The sequence below is a fragment of the Mobula hypostoma genome, chromosome 3, assembly GCF_963921235.1.
Source record: "Mobula hypostoma chromosome 3, sMobHyp1.1, whole genome shotgun sequence".
NCBI classification, from domain to species: Eukaryota; Metazoa; Chordata; class Chondrichthyes; order Myliobatiformes; family Myliobatidae; genus Mobula; species Mobula hypostoma.
In genome coordinates, this window is record NC_086099.1 from 182,686,059 (window position 1) to 182,709,144 (window position 23,086).

Here is a 23,086-nt window from a genome sequence, read left to right on the forward strand (position 1 = left end):
TGGATTGAGGTCTGAACTCTGACTTGGCCACTCCAGGACATTAACTTTGTTGTTTTTAAGCCATTCCTGCCTTATACTTGGGGTCATTGTCTTGCTGGAAAACAAATCTTCTCCCAATTCGTAGTTCTCTTGCATCAGGTTTTCCTCAAGGATTTCCCTGTTTTTTGGTGCATTCATTTTACACTCTTCTTTTGTGTTGTGTAATAACCCAGGTCTTATTAGAGAGCTGAACACAAAGGAGCCCTTAGGACGCAGTGATCGTAATATGATTGAATTCATACTGCAATTTATGAGGGAGAAGCATAATTCATATGTACCTGTATTGCAATGGAATGAAGGGAATTACAGAGGCATGAGAGCAGTGCTTGCCCAGGTGGATTGGAGAAGGATACTGGTGGGATTGACAGCAGAGCAGAGATGGCTGAAGTTTCTGGGAATAGTTCCCAAGATGCAGGCTAGATATGTTCCATGGAAGAAGAAGTTCACAAATGGCAGGGGTAGGCAACCGTGGCTGACAAGGGAAGTTAAGGACTGCATAAAAATCAAGGAAAAGGCATGCAACATAACAAAAGTGAATTGGAAGCTGGATGATTGGGAAGTTTTAAAAATCCAACAAAAGATAAAGAGAAAACCTATAAGAAGGGAAGAGATGAAATATGAGGGAAGACTAGCCAATAATAGAAAGCAGGATACCAAAAGTTCAGAGCAAGAAGGCTGTAAGTGAACGGCTGATTTTCGGAGCCAGGGCAGTTTTTAACCACTCGGGATAAAAGAGAGGCAAGACTGCGCAGGCGCATGACGTCAGCCAGTAGAGCGCGAAAGGTTTGAAAAGACCACCATATCCAGTGGGCAGTGGAGTGAGAGGCAGCAGAGTAATAGGGCTTTGGCTCAATGGGCTTAGGTGGTAACAGGACGAGGCAAAGTGGGTTTACCGGTGTTATTTGCAGAAAGGAGGGAACTATGTGTGTGAGGCCAGTTTTCTGTGCTCAGTGTCAGATGTGGGAAGTCCTGGAGTCTCCCAGCCTCCTGGACGGCCATATCTGCACCCAGTGTGTTGAGCTGCAGCTCCTGAGGGACCGAGTTAGGGAACTGGAGATGCAGCTGAATGACGTTCGCCTGGTCAAGGAAAGCGAGGAGGTGGTAGAAAGGAATTACAGGCAGGTGGCCACACTGGATCCACGGGAGACAGACAGGTGCGTCACAGTCAGGAGGGGGAAGGGGAAGAGTCAGGTAATAGAGAGTACCCCTGTGGCTGTACCCCTTGACAATAAGTACTCCTGTTTGAGTACTGTTGGTGGGGGGGATAGCCTACCTGGGGGAAGCAACAGTGGCCATGCCTGTGGCACAGAGTCAGGCCCTGTGACTCAGAAGGGTAGGGAAAGGAAGAGGAAGGCAGTAGTGATAAGGGACTCTATAGTTAGGGGGTCAGACAGGTGATTCTGTGGACGCAGGAAAGAAACTCAGATGGTAGCTTGCCTCCCAGGTGCCAGGGTCCAGGATGTTTCAGATCGCGTACAAGATAACCTGCAGTGGGAGAGAGAACAGCCAGAGGTCGTGGTACATATTGATACCAATGACATACATACAAAAAAGGAAGAGGTCCTGAAAAAAGAGTACAGGGACTGAAAGGAAGTTGAGAAGCAGGACCGCAAAGGTAGTAATCTCGGGATTACTGCCTGTACCATGTGACAGTGAGTACAGGAATAGAATGAGGTGGAGGATAAATGCATGGCTGAGGGATTGGAGCAGGGGTCAGGGATTCAGATTTCTGGATCATTGGTACTGCTTTTGGGGCAGGTATGACCTGTACAAAAAGGACAGGTTGCATTTGAAGCCCAGGGGGACCAATATCTTGGCGGGGAGGTTTTCTAGGGCTTCTGGGGAGAGTTTAAACTAGAATTGTTGTGGGGTGGGAACCAAACTGAAGAGACTGGGGAAGAGGAGATTGGCTCACAAATAGAGAAAGATTGTCGACAGTGCGAGAGGGAGGACAGGCAGGTAATAGAGAAGGGACGCACTCAGACCAAAGATGGATGCCATGGAGGGATTGTCTACGTGGTCTCTGTGGGTGGAGGTTAGGAACAGGAAGGGGTCAATAACTTTACTAGGTGTTTTTTATAGGCCGCCCAATAGTAACAGGGATATCGAGGAGCAGGTAGTAAAACAGATCCTGGAAAGGTGTAATAATAACCGAGTTGTCGTGATGGGAGATTTTAATTTCCCAAATATCGATTGGCATCTCCCCAGAGCAAGGGGTATAGATGGGGTCGAGTTTGTTTGGTGTGTTCAGGAAAGTTTCTTTACACAATATGTCGATAAGGCGACAAGAGGAGAAGCTGTACTTGATTTGGTATTGGGAAATTAACCTGGTCATTTCTCTCAGTGGGAGAGCATTTTGGAGACAGTGATCATAATTCTGTCTCCTTTACAATAGCATTGGAGAGAGATAGGAGCAGACAAGTTAGAAAAACGTTTAATTGGTGTAAGGGGAATTATGAGGCTGTCAGGCAGGAAATTGAAAGCTTAAATAGGAAACAGATGTTCTCAGGGAAAAGTATGGAAGAAATGTGGCAAATGTTCGGGGGGTATTTGTGTGGAGTTCTGCATAAGTACGTTCCAATGAGACAGGGAAGTTATGGTTGGGTACAGGAACTGTGGTGTACAAAGACTGTAATAAATCTAGTCAAGAAGAAAAGAAAAGCTTACAAAAGGTTCAGAGAGCTGGGTAATGTTAGAGACCTAAAAGATTATAAGGCTAATTGGAAGGAGCTTAAGAAGGAAATTAGAAGAGCCAGAAGGGGCCATGAGAAGGACTTGGCGGGCAGGATTAAGGAAACCCCCAAGGCATTCTACAAGTACGTGAGGAGCAAGAGGATAAGACGTGAAAGAATAGGACTTATCAAGTGTGACAGTGCGAAAGTATGTATGGAACCGGTGGAAATAGCAGAGGTACTTAATGAATACTTTACTATGGAAGAGGATCTTGGTGATTGTAGTGCTGACTTGCAGCAGACTGAAAAGCTAAGTATCCAACGCATTATCCTCCGCAACTTCTGCCACCTTCAACAGGACCCCACCACTAAGCACATCTTTCCCTCTTCACCCCTCTCCGCCTTCCGCAGGGATCGGTCCCTCTGCGATTCCCTGGTCCACACATTCCCCCCCCCCCCACGGATCTCCCACCTGGCACTTATCCCTGTAAGCGCAGGTGCTACACCTGTCCCTACACCTCCTCTCTTGCCAACATTCAGGGCCCCAAACAGTCCTTCCAAGTCAGGCAACACTTCACTTGTGAGTCTGTTGGGGTCATCTATTGCATCCAGTGCTCCCGGTGCGGCCTCCTCTACATCGATGAAACCCGACGCAGATTGGGGGACCGCTTCGTCTAGCACCTCCGCTCCGTCCGCCAAAACAGACAGGACCTCCCAGTAGCCACCCACTTCAACTCTGCTTCCCACTCCCATTCAGATATGTCCATACATGGCCTCCTCTACTGCCATGATGAGGCTAAACTCAGGTTGGAGGAGCAACACCTCATATACCGTCTGGGTAGTCTCCAGCCCCTTGGTATGAACATAGAATTCTCCAACTTCCGGTAATTCCCTCCCCCTCCCTTCCCCTATCCCTATGTCACTCTGCCCCCTCCCCCAGCTGCCTACCTCCTCCCTCTTGGTTCCGCCTCCTTCTACTACCCATTGTGTTTTCCCCTATTCCTTCTTCACCTTTCCTGCCTATCACCTCCCTGCTTCCCCTCCCCCACCCCTTTATCTTTCCCCTTATTGGTTTTTCACCTGGAACCTACCAGCCTTCTCCTTCCCACCCTCCCCCCACTTTCTTTATCGGGCCTCTGCCCCTTCCCGCTACAGTCCTGACGAAGGGTTCCGGCCCGAAACGTCAACCGATCTTTTCCACGGATGCTGCCCGACCTGCTGAGTTCCTCCAGCGCGTTGTGAGTGTTGCTTAGACTGAAAAGCTTGAGCATGTAGATATTAAGAAAGGGGATGCGCTGGAGCTTTTGGAAAGCATCAAGTTGGATAAGTCCCCGGGAGCAGATGATATGTACCCCAGGCTACTGTGGGATGCAATGGAGGAGATTGCTGAGCCTCTGGCGATGATCTTTGCATCATCAATGGCGACAGAAGAGGTTCTGGAGGATTGGAGGGTTGCGAATGACAGTCCTTTATTCAAGAAAGGGAGTAGAGATAGCCTAGGAAATTATAGACCAGTGAGTCTTATGTCAGTGGTTGGTAAGTTGATGGAGAAGATCGTGAGAGGCAGGATTTATGAACATTTGGAGAGGTATAATATGATTAGGAAATGTCAACATGGCTTTGTCAAGGGCAGATCGTGCCTTACAAGCCTGATTGAATTTTTTGAGAATGTGACTAAACATATTGATGAAAGAAGAGCAGTAAATGTAGTGTATATAGATTTCAGCAAGGCATTTGATAAGGTACCCCATGCAAGGCTTATTGAGAAAGTAAGGAGGCATGGGATCCAAGGGGACATTGCTTTGTGGATCCAGAACTGGCTTGCCCACAGAAAGCAAAGAGTGGTTGTAGACGGGTCATATTCTGCATGGAGGTCGGTCACCAGTGGAGTGCCTCAGGGATCTGTTCTGGGACCCTTACTGTTCAAGATTTTTATAAATGACCTGGATGAGGAAGTGGAGGGATAGTTAGTAAGTTTGCTGATGACACAAAGGTTGGAGGTGTTGTGGATAGTGTGGAGGACTGTCAGAGGTTACAGCGGGTCATTGATAGAATGCAAAACTGGGCTGAGAAGTGGCAGGTGGAGTTCAACCCAGATAACTGTGAAGTGGTTCATTTTGGTGGGTCAAATATGATGACAGAATATAGTATTAATGATAAGACTCTTGGCAGTGTGGAGGATGAGAGGGATCTTGGGGTCCGAGTCCATAGGACACTCAAAGCAGCTGCACAGGTTGACTGTGGTTTAGAAGGCGTACGGTGTATAGGCCTTCATCAATCATGGAATTGAATTTAGGAGCCGAGAGGTAATGTTGCAGCTATATATGACCCTGGTCAGACTCCACTTGGAGTACTGTGCTCAATTCTGGTCGCCTCACTACAGGAAGGATGTAGAAGACAAAGAAAGGGTGCCTTATGAAAACAGGTTGAGTGAACTCAGCCTTTTCTCCTTGGAGCGATGGAGGATGAGAGGTGACCTGATAGAGGTGTATAAGATGATGAGAGGAATTGATCATGTAGATAGTCAGAGGCTTTTTCCCAGGGCTGAAATGGTTGCCACAAGAGGACACAGGTTTTAGGTGCTGGGGAGTAGGTACAGAGAAGATGTCAGGGGTAAGTTTTTTTAACTCAGTGCTGAGTGCGTGGAATGGGCTTCCAGCAATGGTGGTGGTGGTGGAGGTGGATACGATAGGGTCTTTTAAGAGACTTTAGGATATGTACATGGTGCTTAGAAAAATAGAGGGCTATAAGTATGCCTAGTAATTTCTAAGGTTGGGACATATTCAGCACAACTTTATGGGCTGAAGGGTCTGTATTGTGCTGTAGGTTTTCTATGTTTCTAAAAGTTTTTTTTCAGTTCTATAAAAAGTAAAAGGGAGATGAGAGTTGATATTGGACCACTGGAAAATGATGCAGGTGAGGTAGTTATGAGGGTCAAAGAAATGGCAGATGAAAATGGGTACTTTGCATCTTTCTTCACTGTGGAGGACACTAGCAGTGTGCCAGAGGTCCATGAGTGTCAGGGAGCAGGACTGAGTGCCATTGCAATTACAAAGGAAAAATTTCTAGGCAAACTCAAAGGTCTTAAAGTGGATAAGTCACCTGGATCAGATGGACTACATCCCAGAGTCCTGAAAGAGTTTGCTGAAGAGAGAACAAATGTATTGGTCATGATCTTTCAAGAATCACTTGATTCTGGAAAGCTCTTGGAGGACTGGAAGATTGCAAATGTCACTCCACTCTTTAAGAAGGGAGGAAGGCAAAAGAATGGAAAATATAAACAACAGGAATTCTGCAGATGCTGGAAAATCAAGCAACACACTTAAAAGTTGCTGGTGAACGCAGCAGGCCAGGCAGCATCTCTAGGAAGAGGTGCAGTCGACGTTTCAGGCCGAGACCCTTCGGCAGGACTAACTCCTGACAGTTAGTCCTGCCGAAGGGTCTCGGCCTGAAACGTCGACTGCACCTCTTCCTAGAGATGCTGCCTGGCCTGCTGCGTTCACCAGCAACTTTTATGAATGGAAAATATAGGCCAGTTAGCACAATCTCAGTTGTTGGGAAAGTGTTGGAGTCTACTATTAAGAATGAGGTTTTGAGGTATTTGGAGACTAATGATAAAATAGGTAAAGTCAGCATGGTTTCTGTGAAGGGAAATCTTACCTGACAAATCTGTTAGAGTCCTTTGAGGAAGTAACAAGCAGGATGGACGAAGGAGAGGCAGTGGATGTCATTTACTTGGATTTTCAGAAGGTGTTTGATAAGGTGCCACACATGAGGCTGTTTAACAAGATTAAATCCTGTGGTATTACAGGAAAGATACTGGCATGGATAGCGGAATAGCTGGCAGGCAGGAGGCAGCAAGTGGGAATAAAAGGGGTCTTTTCTGGTTAGCTGGTGGTGTTCCTCATGTGTCAGTATTGGGACCACTGCTTTTCATATTGTTTGTCAATGATTTAGATAATGGATATGATGGCTTTGTGGTAAAGTGTGTGGATGATACGAAGATAGGTGGAGGGTAAGATGTGCTGAGGAAGCAATGCGATTGCAGCAGGACTTAGACATATTTGAAGAATGAGCAAAAGATAATGCTGAGCCTTTATAAGACACTAGTCAGGCTGCACTTGGAGTATTGTCAACAGTTTTAGCTCACTTATCTCAGAAAGGATGTGTTATCATTGGACAGAGTCCAGAGGAGGTTCACGGGGATGAAGGGGTTAACATCGGAGGAACGATTGGCATTTTGGTCCTGTACTCATTGGAATTTAGAAGAATGCGGGGGGGTGGGGCGCGGAATCTCATTGAAACCTACCGAATGTTGAAAGGACTAGATAGGGTGAATATGGAGATGGTATTTCCTATGGTGGGGTTATCCAGAACTATAGGGCACAGCCCCAGAATTGTAACGGGGTAAGGAGGATTTTTTTTCGCCAGAGAGTAGCGAATCTGTGGAATGCTGTGCCACAGACTGCAGTGGAGGCCAAGTCCGTACATATATTTAAGGCGGAAGTTGATCGTGTCCTGATCGGCGAGGGCTTCAAAGGATATAGCGAGAAGACAGGTGTATGGGGTTGAGTGGGATCCAGGATTAGCCATGATGGAATGGCTGAACAGGTTCGATGGGCTGAATGGCCTATTCTGCTCCTTTGTCTTATGGTCTTACGGTCTTACCTTTACAAGCCTTCCAGGGCCTGCTGCAGTGAAGCATCCCCATAGCATGATGCAGGCACCACCATGCTCATGGCAGGGAAGGTGTGATTTTGATGATAGTCATAGTCATAGTCATACTTTATTGATTCCGGGGGAAATTGGTTGATATGTGGTGTTTGGCTTACACCAAACAAAGTGTTTAATCTGATGGTCAAAAAGCACAATTTTGGTTTCATCAGACCATAGAACCTTCTTCCAGCTGACTTGAGAGTCTTCTGGCAAACTCTAGCCAAGAATTCCTGAGAGTTTTTTTCAACACTGGCTTTCTCTTTGCCACTCTCCCATAAATCTGCAACTGCTGATGCACCAGGGCAACAGTTGTTGTCTGCACGGTCTCTCCCATCTCAGCCATTGAAGCTTGTAACTCCTCCAGAGTGGTCACAGGTCTCTTGGTGGCCTCCCTCACTAGTCCCTTTCTTACACAGTCTCTCAGTTATTGAGGATGGCCTGCTCTAGGCGGATTTACTTCTGTGCCATATTCTTTCCATTTCTCGATGATTGACTTAACTGTACTCCAAGGGATATTCAGTGACTTGGAAATTTTGTTGTATCCATCTCCTGACGTGTGCTTTTCAATAACCTTCTCGAGGAGTTGCTTGGAGTGTTAATTTGTCTTCATGGTGTAGTTTTGCTAGGATAGCGATTCACCAGCAGTTGGGTCTTCCAGATACAGGAGTATTTTTACTAAAATCAATTGAAACACCTTGACTGCACACAGATCTCCAAAAACAGATACCCATTTAATTAATTATGTGACTTCTAAAAGCAATTGGTGGCACCAGTGATGATTTGGTGCCTCATTTAAGAGGTGGGGTTGTTGAATATGTCTGCAATTAATTATTTTGTGTTTTATATTTGTGATTAATTTAGATCACTTTGTAGAGATCTATTTTCGCTTTGACACAAAAGTGTCTTTTTCTGTTGATCAGTGTCAAAAAAGCCAAATTAAACCCACTGTGATTCAATGTTGTAAAACAATAAAACACCAAAACTTCCAAAGGGTGTGACTACTTTTAATAAGAACTATACATTGCAAAGAGGACCGTGTTCTAATGTCACTTCCCACCCTTCCTCGTGTGACCTTCTATTCCTTTCGGCCTTGTGTTTTCAGCAACTCACACATTGTGCTCCTATTTCCAACCTTCACACATCCAAAATAAACAGTCAGTCATGTAGCGATAGATTGGAGTTATTTATAGTAGGGTTAATGGCAACGCTTCACTAAAAGATGAATGGGATGTTGGGTTGGGGTCGAGGTTGCTTTTAATGTGCTTTTCTTTGCGGTTTTAGCTTTCTTTCTGATTACTTATTATTTTTATATTATCACCTGTTTGTAGACTTTCAGTGACTTGTGGTATATTTAGTTTAATATTTCTGTAGCTTCTTTGCCTGCAAAGCTCAAATGTGAAATCAGTCACTGCTCACAGACTTCTTACATGAGGTTAGTCTAACCAGTTATGCATTATAAGAGGGAAGTGTGTGTTCAGCTTCCTTTTGCTACAATTATAGTCAGAATTACAATTCCTTTGTTACTTCTCTCCTTGCTTGCTAGTGCAGGCTGGCCCTGTCTGATCAGTACTATGATGTACATCAAGTAAAACAGCTGGAACCATAAGATATGGACCTCATTCTTAACTTTCAAAGAACCTTCATGACAACATTTCCAAATTGGAAATTTACAAGAAAACAGCAAATTTGTTTGCATTTTATTGGGGATATCGAATAAATGTAAGATTCATTGAGTTCCGTTATGGAATGCAAGATTTCATTGTAATTAGGTGTGAAAGAGCTGTGGAACTTAACACAAAGGTTGGGGTGTTGTGGATAGCGTGGAGGGCTGTCAGAGGTTACAGCGGGACATCGATAGGATGCAAAACTGGGCTGAGAAGTGTCAGATGGAGTTCAACCCAGATAAGTGTGAGGTGGTTCATTTTAGTAGGTCAAATATGATGGCAGAACATAGTCTTAATGGTAAGATTCTTGGCGATGTGGAGTATCAGAGGGATCTTGGGGTCTGAGTCCATAGGACACTTAAGGCTGCTGTGCACCTTGACTCTGTGGTTAAGAAGGCATATGGTACATTGGCCTTCGTCAACCGTGGGATTGAGTGTAAGAGTTGAGAGATAAGGTTGTAGCTATATAGGACCCTGGTCAGAACCCACTGTGTAGTACTGTGCTCACTTCTGGCCACCTCAATACAGGAAGAACGTGAGCACTATAGAAATGGTGCAGAGGAGATTTACAAGGATGTTGCCTGGATTGGGGAGCATAACTTATGAGAATAGGTTGAGTGAACTCAGACTTTTCTCCTTGGAGCGACGGAGGATGAGAGGTGGCCTGTCAGAGGTGTATCAGATGATGAGAGGCATTTATAGTCAGAGGCTTTTTCCAAGGGCTGAAATGGCTAACATGAGAGGGCACAGTTTTAACGTGCTGGGAAGTAGGTACAGAGGCGATGTCAGGAGTAAGTTTTTTATGCAGAGGGTGGTGAGTGCGTGGAATGGGCTGCCGGTGACGGTGGAGGAGGCGGATACGATAGGGTCTTTTAAGAAACTCCTAGGTAGGTACATGGAGCTTAGAAAAATAGAGAGCTATGGGTAACCCTAGGTAATTTTTAAATTAAGTACATGTTCGGCACAGCATTGTGGGCCAAAGGGCTTGTAATGTGCTGTAGGTTTTCTATGTTTCTATGTTTGTACCATCCTGACAAATATACTTTCAACAATAATACAGAAATACATTATCCAATCCATTATTTTAAGCATAGAGATTCTGAAGATGCTGAAAATCTTGAGCAACAACGGACAAAGACCCGCAGCTATCTGTAAGGAATTTGTACGTACTGTCCGTAACTGTGTGGTTTTCTCCAAGTGCTCCACGTTCTTCCCCCAGTCCGAAAAGATACCGGTTAGTAGGTTAATTGGACATTGTAAATTCTCCAATGATTAGGATAGGGTTAAATCTGAGATTGCTGGGCAACGCAGCTTGAAGGACTAGAAGGGCCTGTTCCGCGGTGTACCTCAATAAATAAATAAGTAACTCAGCAAATCAGGCAGCACCTACCGGGAGAAATAATCAGTCGGTGTCTTGGGCCAAGACCCTTCGTCAATCCATTAACTTGTGTTGTTAACTCTTGCTTTGGCCAAATTGGCTGCATTGTTTCCCTATGTCACTGTAATCAGAGCAGTTGGTCAGGTGGTTGGGGAGTTGGAGGGAAAGACAGGGATCTACGCTTTAGATATTCAAATCCTTGCTTTATTGTAATTTGAACCATCCTGTGTGGCAGAGAAACGTAATTTTTGTATGAAACTGAAATCCCAGACTCAGTGATGTGGTTGCTGACAGGCCTCCAGCTTTTGCGTCACTGGTGTGAATATTTAACCTTTGGCTTTCACCATGCTGAAATGGGGCTGGCATCACCACCAGTCATTCCAATGAATGATCAACTTCTGTCATAAATTGCTTTCTTGCCCATTAAGGTGGAGAATGAAGATAAATATTTTAGACCATAAGACATTGGAGCAGAATTCGGCCATCTGGCCCATTGAGTCTTCTCCGCCATTCAATCATGGCTGATTCTTTTTTTCCCCTCCTCAGCCCCACTCCCCGGCCTTCTCCCTGTAACCTTTGAAGTCGTGTCCAATCAAGAACCTATCAAGCTCTGTCTAAAATATACCCAACGACCTGGTCTCTGCATCTGCCTGTGGCAACAAATTCCACAAGTTCACCACCCTCTGTCTAAAGAAATTTCTCTGCATCTCTGTTTTAAATGGACGCATCTCTATCTTGAGGCTGTGCCCTCTTGTCCTAGGCTCCCCCACTACAGGAAATATCCTTTCCACATCTCCTCTGCGTAGGACTTCAAACATTCAAAAGGTTTCAATGAGATCCCCCCCCCCATCCTTCTGAATTCCAGTGAGTACAGATCCCGAGCCATCACACATTCCTCATAAGATAACCTTTTCATTCCCAGAATCATCCTTGTGAACCTTCTCTGAATCCTTACCAATGCCAGCACATCTTTTCTAAGATGAGGATTCCAAAACTGTTCACAATACTCAAGGTGAGGCCCCACCAGTAGCTTATAAAGCCTCAACATCACATCCCTGCTCTTGTATTCTAGACCTCTTGAAATGAATGCTAACATTGCATTTGCCTTCTGCCCAACTGACTTTACCTGCAAGTTAAACTTTAGGTGTTCTGAACAAAGTCTCCCAAGTCCCTTTGCATCTCAGATAGAAACATAGAAAGCCTACAGCACAATACAGGCCCTTCGGCCCACAAAGCTGTGCCGAGCATGTCCTTAGCTTAGAACTACCTAGGCTTACCCATAACCCACTATTTTTCTAAGCTCCATGTATCCATCCAGGAGTCTCTTAAAAGACCCTATCGTTTCCACCTCCACCGCCGCCGCTTTCAGCCCATTCCACTCACTCACCACTCTCTGCGTAAAAAAACTTACCCCTGACATCTCCTCCATACCAACTTACAAGCATCTTAAAACTATGCCCTCTCGTGCTAGCCATTTCAGCCCTGGGAAAAGGTCTCTGACTATCCACACGATCAATGCGTCTCATTATCTTGTACACCTCTATCAGGTCACCTCTCATCCTCCATCGCTCCAAGGAGAAAAGGCTGAGTTCACTCAACCTATTCTCATAAGGCATGCTCCCCAATCCATGCAACATCCTTGTAAATCTCCTCTGCACCATTTCAATTCTGGATCCACAAAGCAAGGACCCATGGATCCCATGCCTCCTTATTTTCTCTATAAGCCTTGCATGGGGTACCTTATCAAATGCCTTGCTGAAATCCATATACACTAAATCTACTGCTCTACCTTCATCAACGGGTTTAGTCACATCCTCAAAAACTTCAATCAGGCTTGCAAGGCACGACCTTTACTTTGGCCAACTCCTGTCTCATCACACTGTAATTTAATTTACTTCAAACTGAAATACTGCTACGTAAAACTTTACTTTCTCCCTATCAGGTTTAATGTTGAACTCAATCATATTGTGATTACTGCCTTTTAAGGTCTCTTTTACCTTAAGCTCCCTAATCACCTCTGGTTCATTACCTAGCACTCAATCCAATATAGCTGATCCCCTGATAGGCTCAACAACAAACTGCTTTAATTAGTAGGCATTCAACAAACTCACTCTCTTGAGATCCATTAACAACCAAATTTTCCCAGTCGACCTGCATGTTGAAATCTCCCATGAATATCATAACGTTGCCCTTTTGACACGGCTTTTCTGTTTCCCATTGTTATTTGTGGTCCACATCCCAGCTACAGTTAGGAGACCTGTATATAACTGGCATCAGGGTCCTTTTACCTTTGCAGTTTCTCAACTTAACCCACAAGGATTCAACATCTTCCGATCCTATGTCACATCTTCTTACTGATTTGATGCCATTCTTTACCAGCAGAGCCATGCCACCCCCTCTGCCTTCCTTTCTATCCCCTAATATAATGAGTAACTTTGGACCTTCAGCTCCCAATTACAACCAAACTTCAGCCAGGATTTCTGTGATGGCCACAACATCATACCTATGATTTGTAATACTGCAACAAGATCATCCACCTTCTTATACTCCATGCATTGAGATATAACTCTTTAAGTACTCCACTTGCTATCGTTTTTGATTCCGCATGCCTAATGCACTGATACTCAGTCTGCTGGCTGTAATTTTCTCCTATTATCTGCCTGCCCTTCCTGACAGACTGACTGCACCCTATCTTCGCTTTTTACCATCGATCCTATCCTGAGTCCCTTCGATCCAGTTCCCACTCCCTGCCAAATTAGTTTAAACCCTCCCCAACAGCGTTAACAAACCTGCCCATGAGAATATTGGTCCCCCTTGGGATCAGGTGCAACCCATCCCTTTTGTACAGCTCATGCTTCCCCAAGATCAGATCCCAATGATCCAAGAACCTGAAGCCTTGCCCCCGGCACCAGCTTCTCACCACGCATTCATCTGCCAAATCATACTGTTTCTACCCTCAATGGCGTATGGCACAGGTATCAATCCAGAAATTACTATCCTCGAGGTCCTGTTTCTCAGCTTCCTGCCTAGCTCTCTAAACTCTGTCTTCTGGTCCTCTTTGCTTTTCTTTCCTTTGTCATTGGTGCCAACATGTACCAAGATATCTGGCAGCTCTCCCTCCCCCTCTAACATGAGCTGAGACAGTCCCAACCCTGGTACATGAGAGGCAACATAGCATTCAGTTGTCGTGTTCACGTCCACAGAATCTCCTGTCTGTTCCTCTGACTACTGAGTCACCTATCACTACCGCTCCCCTCTTCTCCTTCTTTCCCATCTGCACCACAGACCTATGTTCAGAACCAGTAACCCGCTCTCCATGGCATTCCCCTGGGAGGTTATCTCCCACAACAGTATTCAGAATGGTATAGTTATTATCAAGGGAAATCGCCACAGGGGTGCTCTGTACTAACTGCTGCATATTTTAATTTTTAGAGTGAAGTGATCTATGCAAATATCAGGCATGGTTCTTGTGTCTGTTATTACATTCCACAGAGACCTATGATACTATTGTGTAGAACTTAAGGAGTTAAACTGAAGTGTCATCTGTACTTTTAGGTGATCATAAAAGATTCAAATGCACTATTTGGAAGAAGAATTGGAGAGTTATCTGACAAATGTTAAAAATTATGAAAAATGAGAGATTATTGGTTTATTATCACTGTTCTTTCTGTGGGCTTGCTGTGTATGAATTGACCAGCATAACATGAGGACACACACTACATTTCAGAAATACTTCATTGGCTGTAAAATGCTTTGGAATATTACAAAAGGATGATGACATTTTTATAAAAGCCATCTTTTATTCCTTCTCATCTGATTGGGTTTATTTCTGTAATAATATTTCATGTTTCACTGGATACAAGGTGAAACCTTAAATATATATGGTTTATTTCAAATGTTTCTAAATTACGAGATGCTAAAATTAAATGATATAAAGATCATAGTTAAAAACAAGTTAAACAGGACAATACAAAAGTATAACTGTTCAATAGAATGACCTTTCTTGCAGATGTTCGCAGAAGAACAATTTATGAATACCACCGAGTTGAACTTAAGATGTCAAAGGTCACCAATATGTCTGCAATTGAAATTATTCCACTTGCCAGTAAGTAGTAATTTATCAGTCATCTCTTGATTCAATGAGCTGTGGAAACTTCCATATTCCAAGCATCATGGGAGCAAAAAGCAAAATGTCAGGTTTCCTCCTGTGCTTGCAATGTGCATTATGGTGGGAACGTCCATTTACACTTCTGTTGGTAGACTAAAAGTGCTTCAATTATTCTTTCAATAGCTTTCATACACTTACTTAAGGGGAAGTTTCAGGATTTTGACCCAATCATGCCCAGATCGATTGGCATTTTTTGTTATTTATTCTTTCAATTTTCAGAGTCTACACATCACTGGAGAGGCCACTATTTATTGCCTGTCCTTAAATGCCCATTAGGAATAGGTTGACCCACTGCTTAGTGACCGACCAGCTCATGAAAGGCTATTCACTTGTACTAGGGCTGCAGTAAGGGCAGCAGACATTAGTGAACCAGAGGTTTTTTACAATCTGCTCTCACTCCAACCTCCCGCCACCCCACTAGGAATAGGGTTCCCCTGGTCCTCACCTACCACCCCACCAGCCTCCGGGTCCAACGTATTATTCTCCGTAACTTCCGCCACCTCCAACGGGATCCCACCACTAAGCACATCTTTCCCTCCCACCCTCTCTCTGCTTTCCGCAGGGATCGCTCCCTACGCGACTCCCTTGTCCAGTCGTTCCCCCCCATCCCTCCCCACTGATCTCCCTCCTGGCACTTATCCTTGTAAGTGGAACAAGTGCTACACATGCCCTTACACTTCCTCCCTTACCACCATTCAGGGCCCCAGACAGTCCTTCCAGGTGAGGCGACTCTTCACCTGGGAGTCGGCTGGGATGATATACTGCGTCCGGTGCTCCCGATGTGGCCTTCTATATATTGGCGAGACCCGACGCAGACTGGGAGATCGTTTTGCTGAATACCTACGCTCTGTCCACCAGAGAAAGCAGGATCTCCCAGTGGCCACACATTTTAATTCCACATCCCATTCCCATTCTGATATGTCTATCTACGGCCTCCTCTACTGTAAAGATGAAGCCACACTCAGGTTGGAGGAACAACACCTTATATTCCGTCTGGGTAGCCTCCAACCTGATGGCATGAACATTGATTTCTCAAACATCCGCTAATGCCCCACCTTCCCCTCGTACCCCATCCGTTATTTATTTATACACACACATTCTTTCTCTCACTCTCCTTTTTCTCCCTCTGTCCCTCTGACTATACCCCTTGCCCATCCTCTGGGTTTTCCCCCCCTCCCCCTTTTCCTTCTCCCTGGGCCTCCTGTCCCATGATCCTCTCATATCCCTTTTACCAATCTATTGTCCAGCTCTTGGCTCCATCCCTCCCCTTCCTGTCTTCTCTTATCATTGTGGATCTCCCCCTCCCCCTCCCACTTTCAAATCTCTTACTAGCTCTTCCTTCAGTTAGTCCTGACGAAGGGTCTCAGCCCAAAACGTCGACTGTACCTCTTCCTAGGGATGCTGCTTGGCCTACTGCGTTCACCAGTAACTGCAATGTGTGTTGCTTGAATTTCCAGCATCTGCAGAATTCCTCGTGTTTGCGTTTTTTACAATAGTGGTTTTATGGTCAGCAGTACCAAGAGCAATTATTGTGTCGGTGTTCATTCTAATTCAAGATTAATCTGAATTGAAATTTGGCATCTGTCATAAATGGAATTTGAAATCAGGTGTTCAGATTGTTAGACCAAGCCTCCAGATTGCTAGTCTAGTAATTTAAATGCTGTGCCACCACAATACCCATGTTCATACCTAGGTGATATGTAATGGAGGGTTTGTTGTGCTTTCCAAACCCCATTTTCTTGGTGATAGATTATAGAATATTGAATGGTACAGCCCAGGAACAGACCCTTTGGCCCAGAATATTGGGCCAAACCAATTAAATTAGTGATCAAAATAAACTAATTCCTTATGCCTATATAATATACATATCCCTCTGTTTCCTTACCCATCTAAATGTCTCTTAAAAGCCCCTAATATATCTGCCTCTATCACTGTACCACCACTCTCTGGGTAAAAACTTTGCCCCTCACATGTCTGTTGAAATTACCTCTTCTCACCTTCAATGCATGTCCTCTGGTACTAGACATTTCAAGCCTGGATAAAAGGTATTGTCTGTCTATCTACGCCTCTCATAATCTTACAGACCTTTATCCAATCTCTCTCAGCCTTCGCTGTTCCAGAGAAGGCAACCCAAGTTTGTCCAACCTCTCATTATAGCACATGCCCTCTAATCCAGGCAGTATTGTGGTAAACCTCTTCTGCACCATCTCTAAAGCCTTGACATTTGTCCTACAATGTGGCAATCAGAATGGTATGTAATATTCCAGATGCGGCCTAACTTGAGTTTTATAAAGCTGCAACAGAGCTTGCTGACCTTGGACCTCAATGCCTCCGCTAATAAAAGCAGGCATGCCAAATGCCTTCTTAACCACCTGTGTACCCATTTCAGGGACCTATGAACTTGGAGCCCAAGATCTCTCTGCTCATCAACATCTGTTAAGAAGCTTGCCCTTAACAATGTACTCTCTCTTTATATTTGACCTACCAAGGTGCAACATTTCACATTTGGCTGAGTTAAGCACCATCTGCCATTTTTACACTTATATCTGCAACTGATCTATATCTATCTGAATATCTATAATCTCTGGGCACCATGGTAGTGTGGGGGTTATCGTGACACTACTACAGTTCTGTTGTTCTGGAGTTCAAAGTTCAATTCTGGTGCCATTCTATAAGGAATCTCTGTACACGCTCCCCATGAAATTCGCGGGTTTTCTCCAAGTCCTCTGGTTTTCCACCCATAGTCCAAAGGCATACCGGGTGGGTTAATTGGTCATTGTAAATTGTTCCGTGATTAGGTTAGGGTTATTGAATTTGTCGGGGGGTTGCTGGGGCAGCGTGGTTCAAAGGGCTGGAAGGGCCTACTCTACCCTCTGTTGCTAAATGAATAAATATCCCGCTGTATTCTTTGCCAGGCATCTACACTATCCACAACACCACCAGTCTTTGCATTATCTGCAAACTCACTAACCCCCTCATTTACATTTTCATCCAGGTCGTTTATGTACATCACAAACAGCAGAGGTCCCAGTACAGATCCCTGTAGATCACCACTAATTGCAGGCCTCCAGCTAGAATAAGTCCCTTTGATGACTACCCTCGGATTTCAATGGGCAAGCCATTTCTGAATCAAAATGGAAAATTCATCATGGATCCCATGTATCTTGTGCTACTGGACCCCCATGGGAGACCTTGTCAAATGCATTTCTAAAATCCATGTAAAGAACATCCACTGCTCTACCTTCTTCAATTACCCTTTTACCCTCGTCAAAAACCTCAATCAAGCTAGTAAGACATGACTTGCCTTATGCCAATTATCCTAATTAGCCACGGTTTAATAAATGCTTGTAAGTCATCTCCCTAAGTGGTAGTGTAGCAGTTAGGTCAATGCTATTACAGCTCAAGATGGCAGCATTTGGAGTTGAATTCCCACGTCAGCTGTAAGGAGTCTGTACTTTCTCCCAGTGGAATGGGTAGATATTCACAGGGTGCTCCCATTTCCTACCACAGTACACAGAATTGGCAGTGTGGCTCAAAGAGCCTGAAGGGCCTATTTTGCTCTGATTCTCTAAGTAAAAACAAGAATTCAGTACAGTAACTTCCCTAGTACTGATGTAAGATTCACTGTTCTATAGTTTACAGGATTATTCCTGGTTCCTTCTTTAATAATGGAAGAACATTAGCTATGTGCCAGTCCTCTGGGATCTTGCCTGTGGCTAAAGAGAACACAAAGTTATTGAACAAGGCACCCACAATCTCTTCTCTTGCCTTCTTCAATAACCCGGGGTATATCCTGACAGGTTCTGGAGATCTATCCACCTTAATACTCTATGAGACCCATCATTACATCTTCCTTTACTTCAAAATGCCTGAGCATGTTAATATGCTTAGCACGCATCTCCCCATCCTCTATGTCCTTCTCTTTGGTAAATCCAGATGTGAAGTCCTCAGTAAGGATCTCACCCGCATCCTCTGCATCAAAGCAGATATTTCCCCCCTTTAACCATAAGTGGTCCTACCACCTCCCTAGGTATCCTCTTACTCCTGATGTATGTATCGAATGCCTTGGGATTCTCTTTAATCCTACTTGCCAAGGACTTTTCATAACCCCTCCTGGCTTTCCTAGTTCCCTTCCGGCATTCTTTACTGGTTTCTTTATAATCCTCAAGGGCTCTGTTTGATTCTAACATCCATATTTTACCTTTTTACACTTAACTAAGTTCACCACCTTTCTTGACATTCACGGTTGTCTTACCTTGCATTTGTCCTTCCTTCATTTGCTGTCATTGTTTGCCCTGTACCAGTTTAATACTCTCATGCAAGGTCCATACTTGTCTAGAGCTAGCATAATACGTAATGAGATTTGGTCACTGTCCCCTAACCGTTCAACTACTGAAAGGTTGGTCAATTGGCCAGGCTCATTACCCAAGTACAGCCCCTCTGTATCTACTGTACATATTGAGTTAAGAAACCCTCCTGGATGCACCAAATGATTCTTGCCCCATCTAAACCTCTTACACAAAGAAGGTCCCAATTTATATTAGTGAAGTTGAAGTCCCCATGACAACAAAACTATTGTTTTTACACCTTTCTTTAATCTGCTGCCTATCAGTTCTGTAATGTCCCAGTGGCTAATGAAGGTCCTGTAGTACAATCCTATCATTGTACCTTTTCTAGTTTTTGAGTTCTGCCCATATACTCAATGGACAAGCCATCCATTATGTCCCTATGAGTACAGTCGGGATATTGTCTCTGATTAGTAGTGCACCTACCCCCTCTGCCTTTTACCACCTTCTCCATCTTTTCTAAAACATCAAAACCCTGGAAAATTTAACATTCATTCCTGTCCCCCTCTCAACCAAGTCTCTGTAATGACCCCAACATCATAGTTCCATCCAGTGATATGCTCTAAATTCAGTACCTTTGCCTATATAATAAAATACAGATACTTCAAACTATTAGTCCCATCGTATCTATTACTTTGCTCCTGCGTGTTTATACTGGACCTGATGTCTACCTTCTTCTCCATCCCTCCACTTTCTGACCTCGTGTTCTGGTTCCCATTACCTGACAAACCAGTTTAAACCTCCTCAGTAGCACTAGTGAATTTGTCAGCCTGTATAGTGGTTCTCCTCCAGTTCAGTTGCAACCCGTCCCTCTTGCACAGGTCTTCCCTGCCCCAGAATAAGCTCCAATAATCAAAGAATACAAAAATTTTCCCCCTGTACTAGTTCCCCAACCACTCATTCATCTGTACTATCATCCACTTCCTACGCTGACTAGCACATGGCAATGGGACTAATCCAGAGATGACTAACCTGGAGGTCCTGCTCCAAGCTAGGCTTATTACCTAACTCCCTGTACTCACTGCGCAGGACCTCTTCCCTGTTTCCACTCTGAGACATCCTGGACCCTAGCACCTAGGAGGCAACACACCATCTTATCTTCTCTGTCACAGCCACAGCATCTCCTGTCTGTGCCCCTAACTATCGTCCCTTCTCACTACCACTCTGCCTGACTTTACCATTCCCTGCTGAGTCTCGGAGCCCGCCACGGTGCTTCTGGCCCGGCTGCTGCTGCTGTGCCATGATAGATTACCTCCCCAACAGTATCTAAAGGGGTATACGTGTTGCTCAGGGGAATGACCACAGGGAAACTCTGCATTGATTGGTGACAACCCATCTACTACCTGAAGCCCACCTGTGGGGCTTTCAGCCTCTCAGATGGTCCTGAGTACATCCAGCTCCGGCTCCCAAGTCCTTGACCTGGTCAATCAGAAGCTGAAGTCAGGTGTACACCTGCGAGTTAAGTCATCAGAAGGCTTTAGATAACCTGAGATCCCACATCTTAGAGGAGGAGCTTTCCACCACCCTAACTACACTAAGTTAAGGACTCAGGATTTACAGACAACAAAAAAAAAAGCTTACATGGTCTTAATCATGAGAAGTCTGCAGATGCTTGAAATCCAAAGCAACACACATACACAAAATGCTGGAGGAACTCAGCAGGCCAGGCAGCACAGAAGAGTAAACAGTCAACATTGCGGGCCGAGACTGTTCATTTAAATGGTGAAAGATTGCAGCATGTTGCTATAGAAATAGACTTTGGAAAGCTAGGCATGGATTCCAAAGGGTTGGTTTGTTGGTACAACATTGCTATCAAGAAGACAAATGGAATGTTCGCCTTAATTGGTAGAGGGATAGAATTTAAGAGCAGGGAGACTATGCTGCAACTGAACAAGGTACCGATGAGGAAGCACCTGGAGTACAGCATGCACCTCTGGTCTGCTTACTCGAGTAAAAGGAACACCGGCTTTGGAGGCAGTGCAAATGATATTCACCAGGTTGATTCCAGAGAGGATGGGGTTTGCCCATAAGGAAAGAGAGAATTAGTTGCCTGTGACTATGCTCACTGGAATTCAGAAGAGTATGAGGAGATCTTATAGAAACATATAGAAGTATGAAAGGGACAGACAAGATGGAGGCAGGGAAGTTGTTCCTACTGGAACGTGAGATGAGAACTAGGGCATTTAGCCTCAAAATTGGGAGAAGTAGATTTAGGATGGAGATGAGGAGGAACTGCTTTTTCCAGAGAGTAGTGAATCTGTGGACATCTCTACCTCAGCCAAGCAATAGAGGCTACCTCGTTAGGACAGAGTTAGATAGATATTTGTATTGTAGGGGAATCAAAGGCTGTGGGGAAAATAGGTAGGTGGAGATGAGTGACCTTTTTCTTATATTCTTGTACTGAAGTTCAAGTAATGAACTGTAAGGCTGCTTTGAACACATCTAGTTAAAATGATTTAAGTTACCTTCGCTGACTCAATGATGACACCAGCATTCTCTCTGGTTGCGTCAACGCCTGGTATAAAGACCTTAATCCACAGGATTGAAAGAGACTCAGAGGATTGTAGACTCTGCCATCTCCATCCCAGGCACAAGCTAAGTCTTCCCCACCATTGAAGACATCTTCAAAAAGATGTGCCTCAAGAAGATGGCATCTCTCCTTAAGGACCCTCACCATGCAGGATATGCCATCTTCTCATTATTGCCATCAGGGAAGAGGTAGAGGAACTTGAAGATGCATATTTAACATTTTAGGAGCAGCTTCTTCTCCACCATCAGATTTCTGAACAGTGCATTAACCTATTTATTTTTTTTACAGTGACTTACAGTATTTTTATGTTCTGCACTGTACTATTGTCATAAAACAACAAATTTCACAACATGAGCCTGATTCTGATTCAAAATCATAATCTTGGTCATTCACAATAAGAGATCTTTCAGTTTAATCACCATGTTAGATTTTAACAATAATACTAAGTTACAGTATTTCCATTCTTTTGAGATTTTAAACAACTACCCTAATTTTTTCCCCATCTCCAGCTTGCCTCCAGTTGAGAAGCTGCTTTGCCTGTGTCAATGCACAGATTGGGTTTAACTGCACCTGGTGTGACAAGTTACAAAGGTAAGGATCAAAGTGTTAGGAGAACACTGCATGAACTCAAGAGATTTTACAGATGCTAGACATCAGTAGTAACACACACAACATGCTGGAGGAACTCAGCGGGTCAGACAGCATCTTTGGAAACAATTAAATAGTCAATGTTTCAGGCCAAGATCCTTTATAATGTCCTGATGGGGGGTCTCAGCCCGAAAGATTGACTGTTTACTCCTTTCCCTAGATGTTGCCTGACCAGCTGAGTTCCTCCAGCATTTTGTATATATTACTCATGAGAGCACGGCAACAAGACGGTCATAATCCTTCAACTAGATGGTGCGGAAGTAGAAGGAAAGGATAATTTATTGTGTTCTTAGCTTTTGATTCTCTTTATCACTCCTACTGGGATATGTTTTGTACTACTCAGCATTACAACCTGTTATAGTTATTTTTGACATTGCTCAGCATTGAAGCTGAGCCTGCTGTTTATCCAACCAGGCAGGAGTACTTCTTTGAAGTGTTGAGTTAATGTAATTATCATAAATGTACTTAATATCATGTGAATTATTTTCTTGAATTTACACATTTGCTGTACAACAATTACTTGTATTTATATCAGACTATTATTACTAAATGTCTGAAACTACTTCACAAATGGGTATAATTGGAGCACAACTAGAACAGCCAATTAAGGAACAAGTATATGATATCATGCCAAGGCATTGGAGATGTTTCACTAAGTGGATAGTCATTTTAAAATTGAAACATTCAAGGACCAGAAGTCATTCTCAGTGGTCATTTGGGTCTTGGGTGAATGATTCAGTTATGTCTTGATCAGAAGTTTTGCATAAGTCCTAGGAAAGGTTACCATCAATCAGAGTCTGTCAAATCAGTGAGCAGGCAAACTTTACTTTTTTAGTGACTACTCACATGGTTACAATAAATACTGAACAGCCGTACTGGCAATATTATAAAGCAAGTGGGCAAATGGACTAAAAATCGATTTCAT

The 23,086-nt window shown here is 44.1% G+C and overlaps 1 protein-coding gene across 1 annotated transcript in view; it reads left to right on the plus strand.

Moving 5' to 3' along the window:
* plxdc2b (plexin domain containing 2b) overlaps positions 1-23,086 on the plus strand; it is a 498,542-nt gene that overhangs the window by 360,596 nt on the left and 114,860 nt on the right. The window contains exons 8-9 of the mRNA XM_063044214.1: positions 14,479-14,574; positions 22,023-22,104. Coding sequence (XP_062900284.1) covers positions 14,479-14,574; positions 22,023-22,104 — 178 coding nt within the window. The remainder of the gene's footprint in view (positions 1-14,478; positions 14,575-22,022; positions 22,105-23,086) is intronic.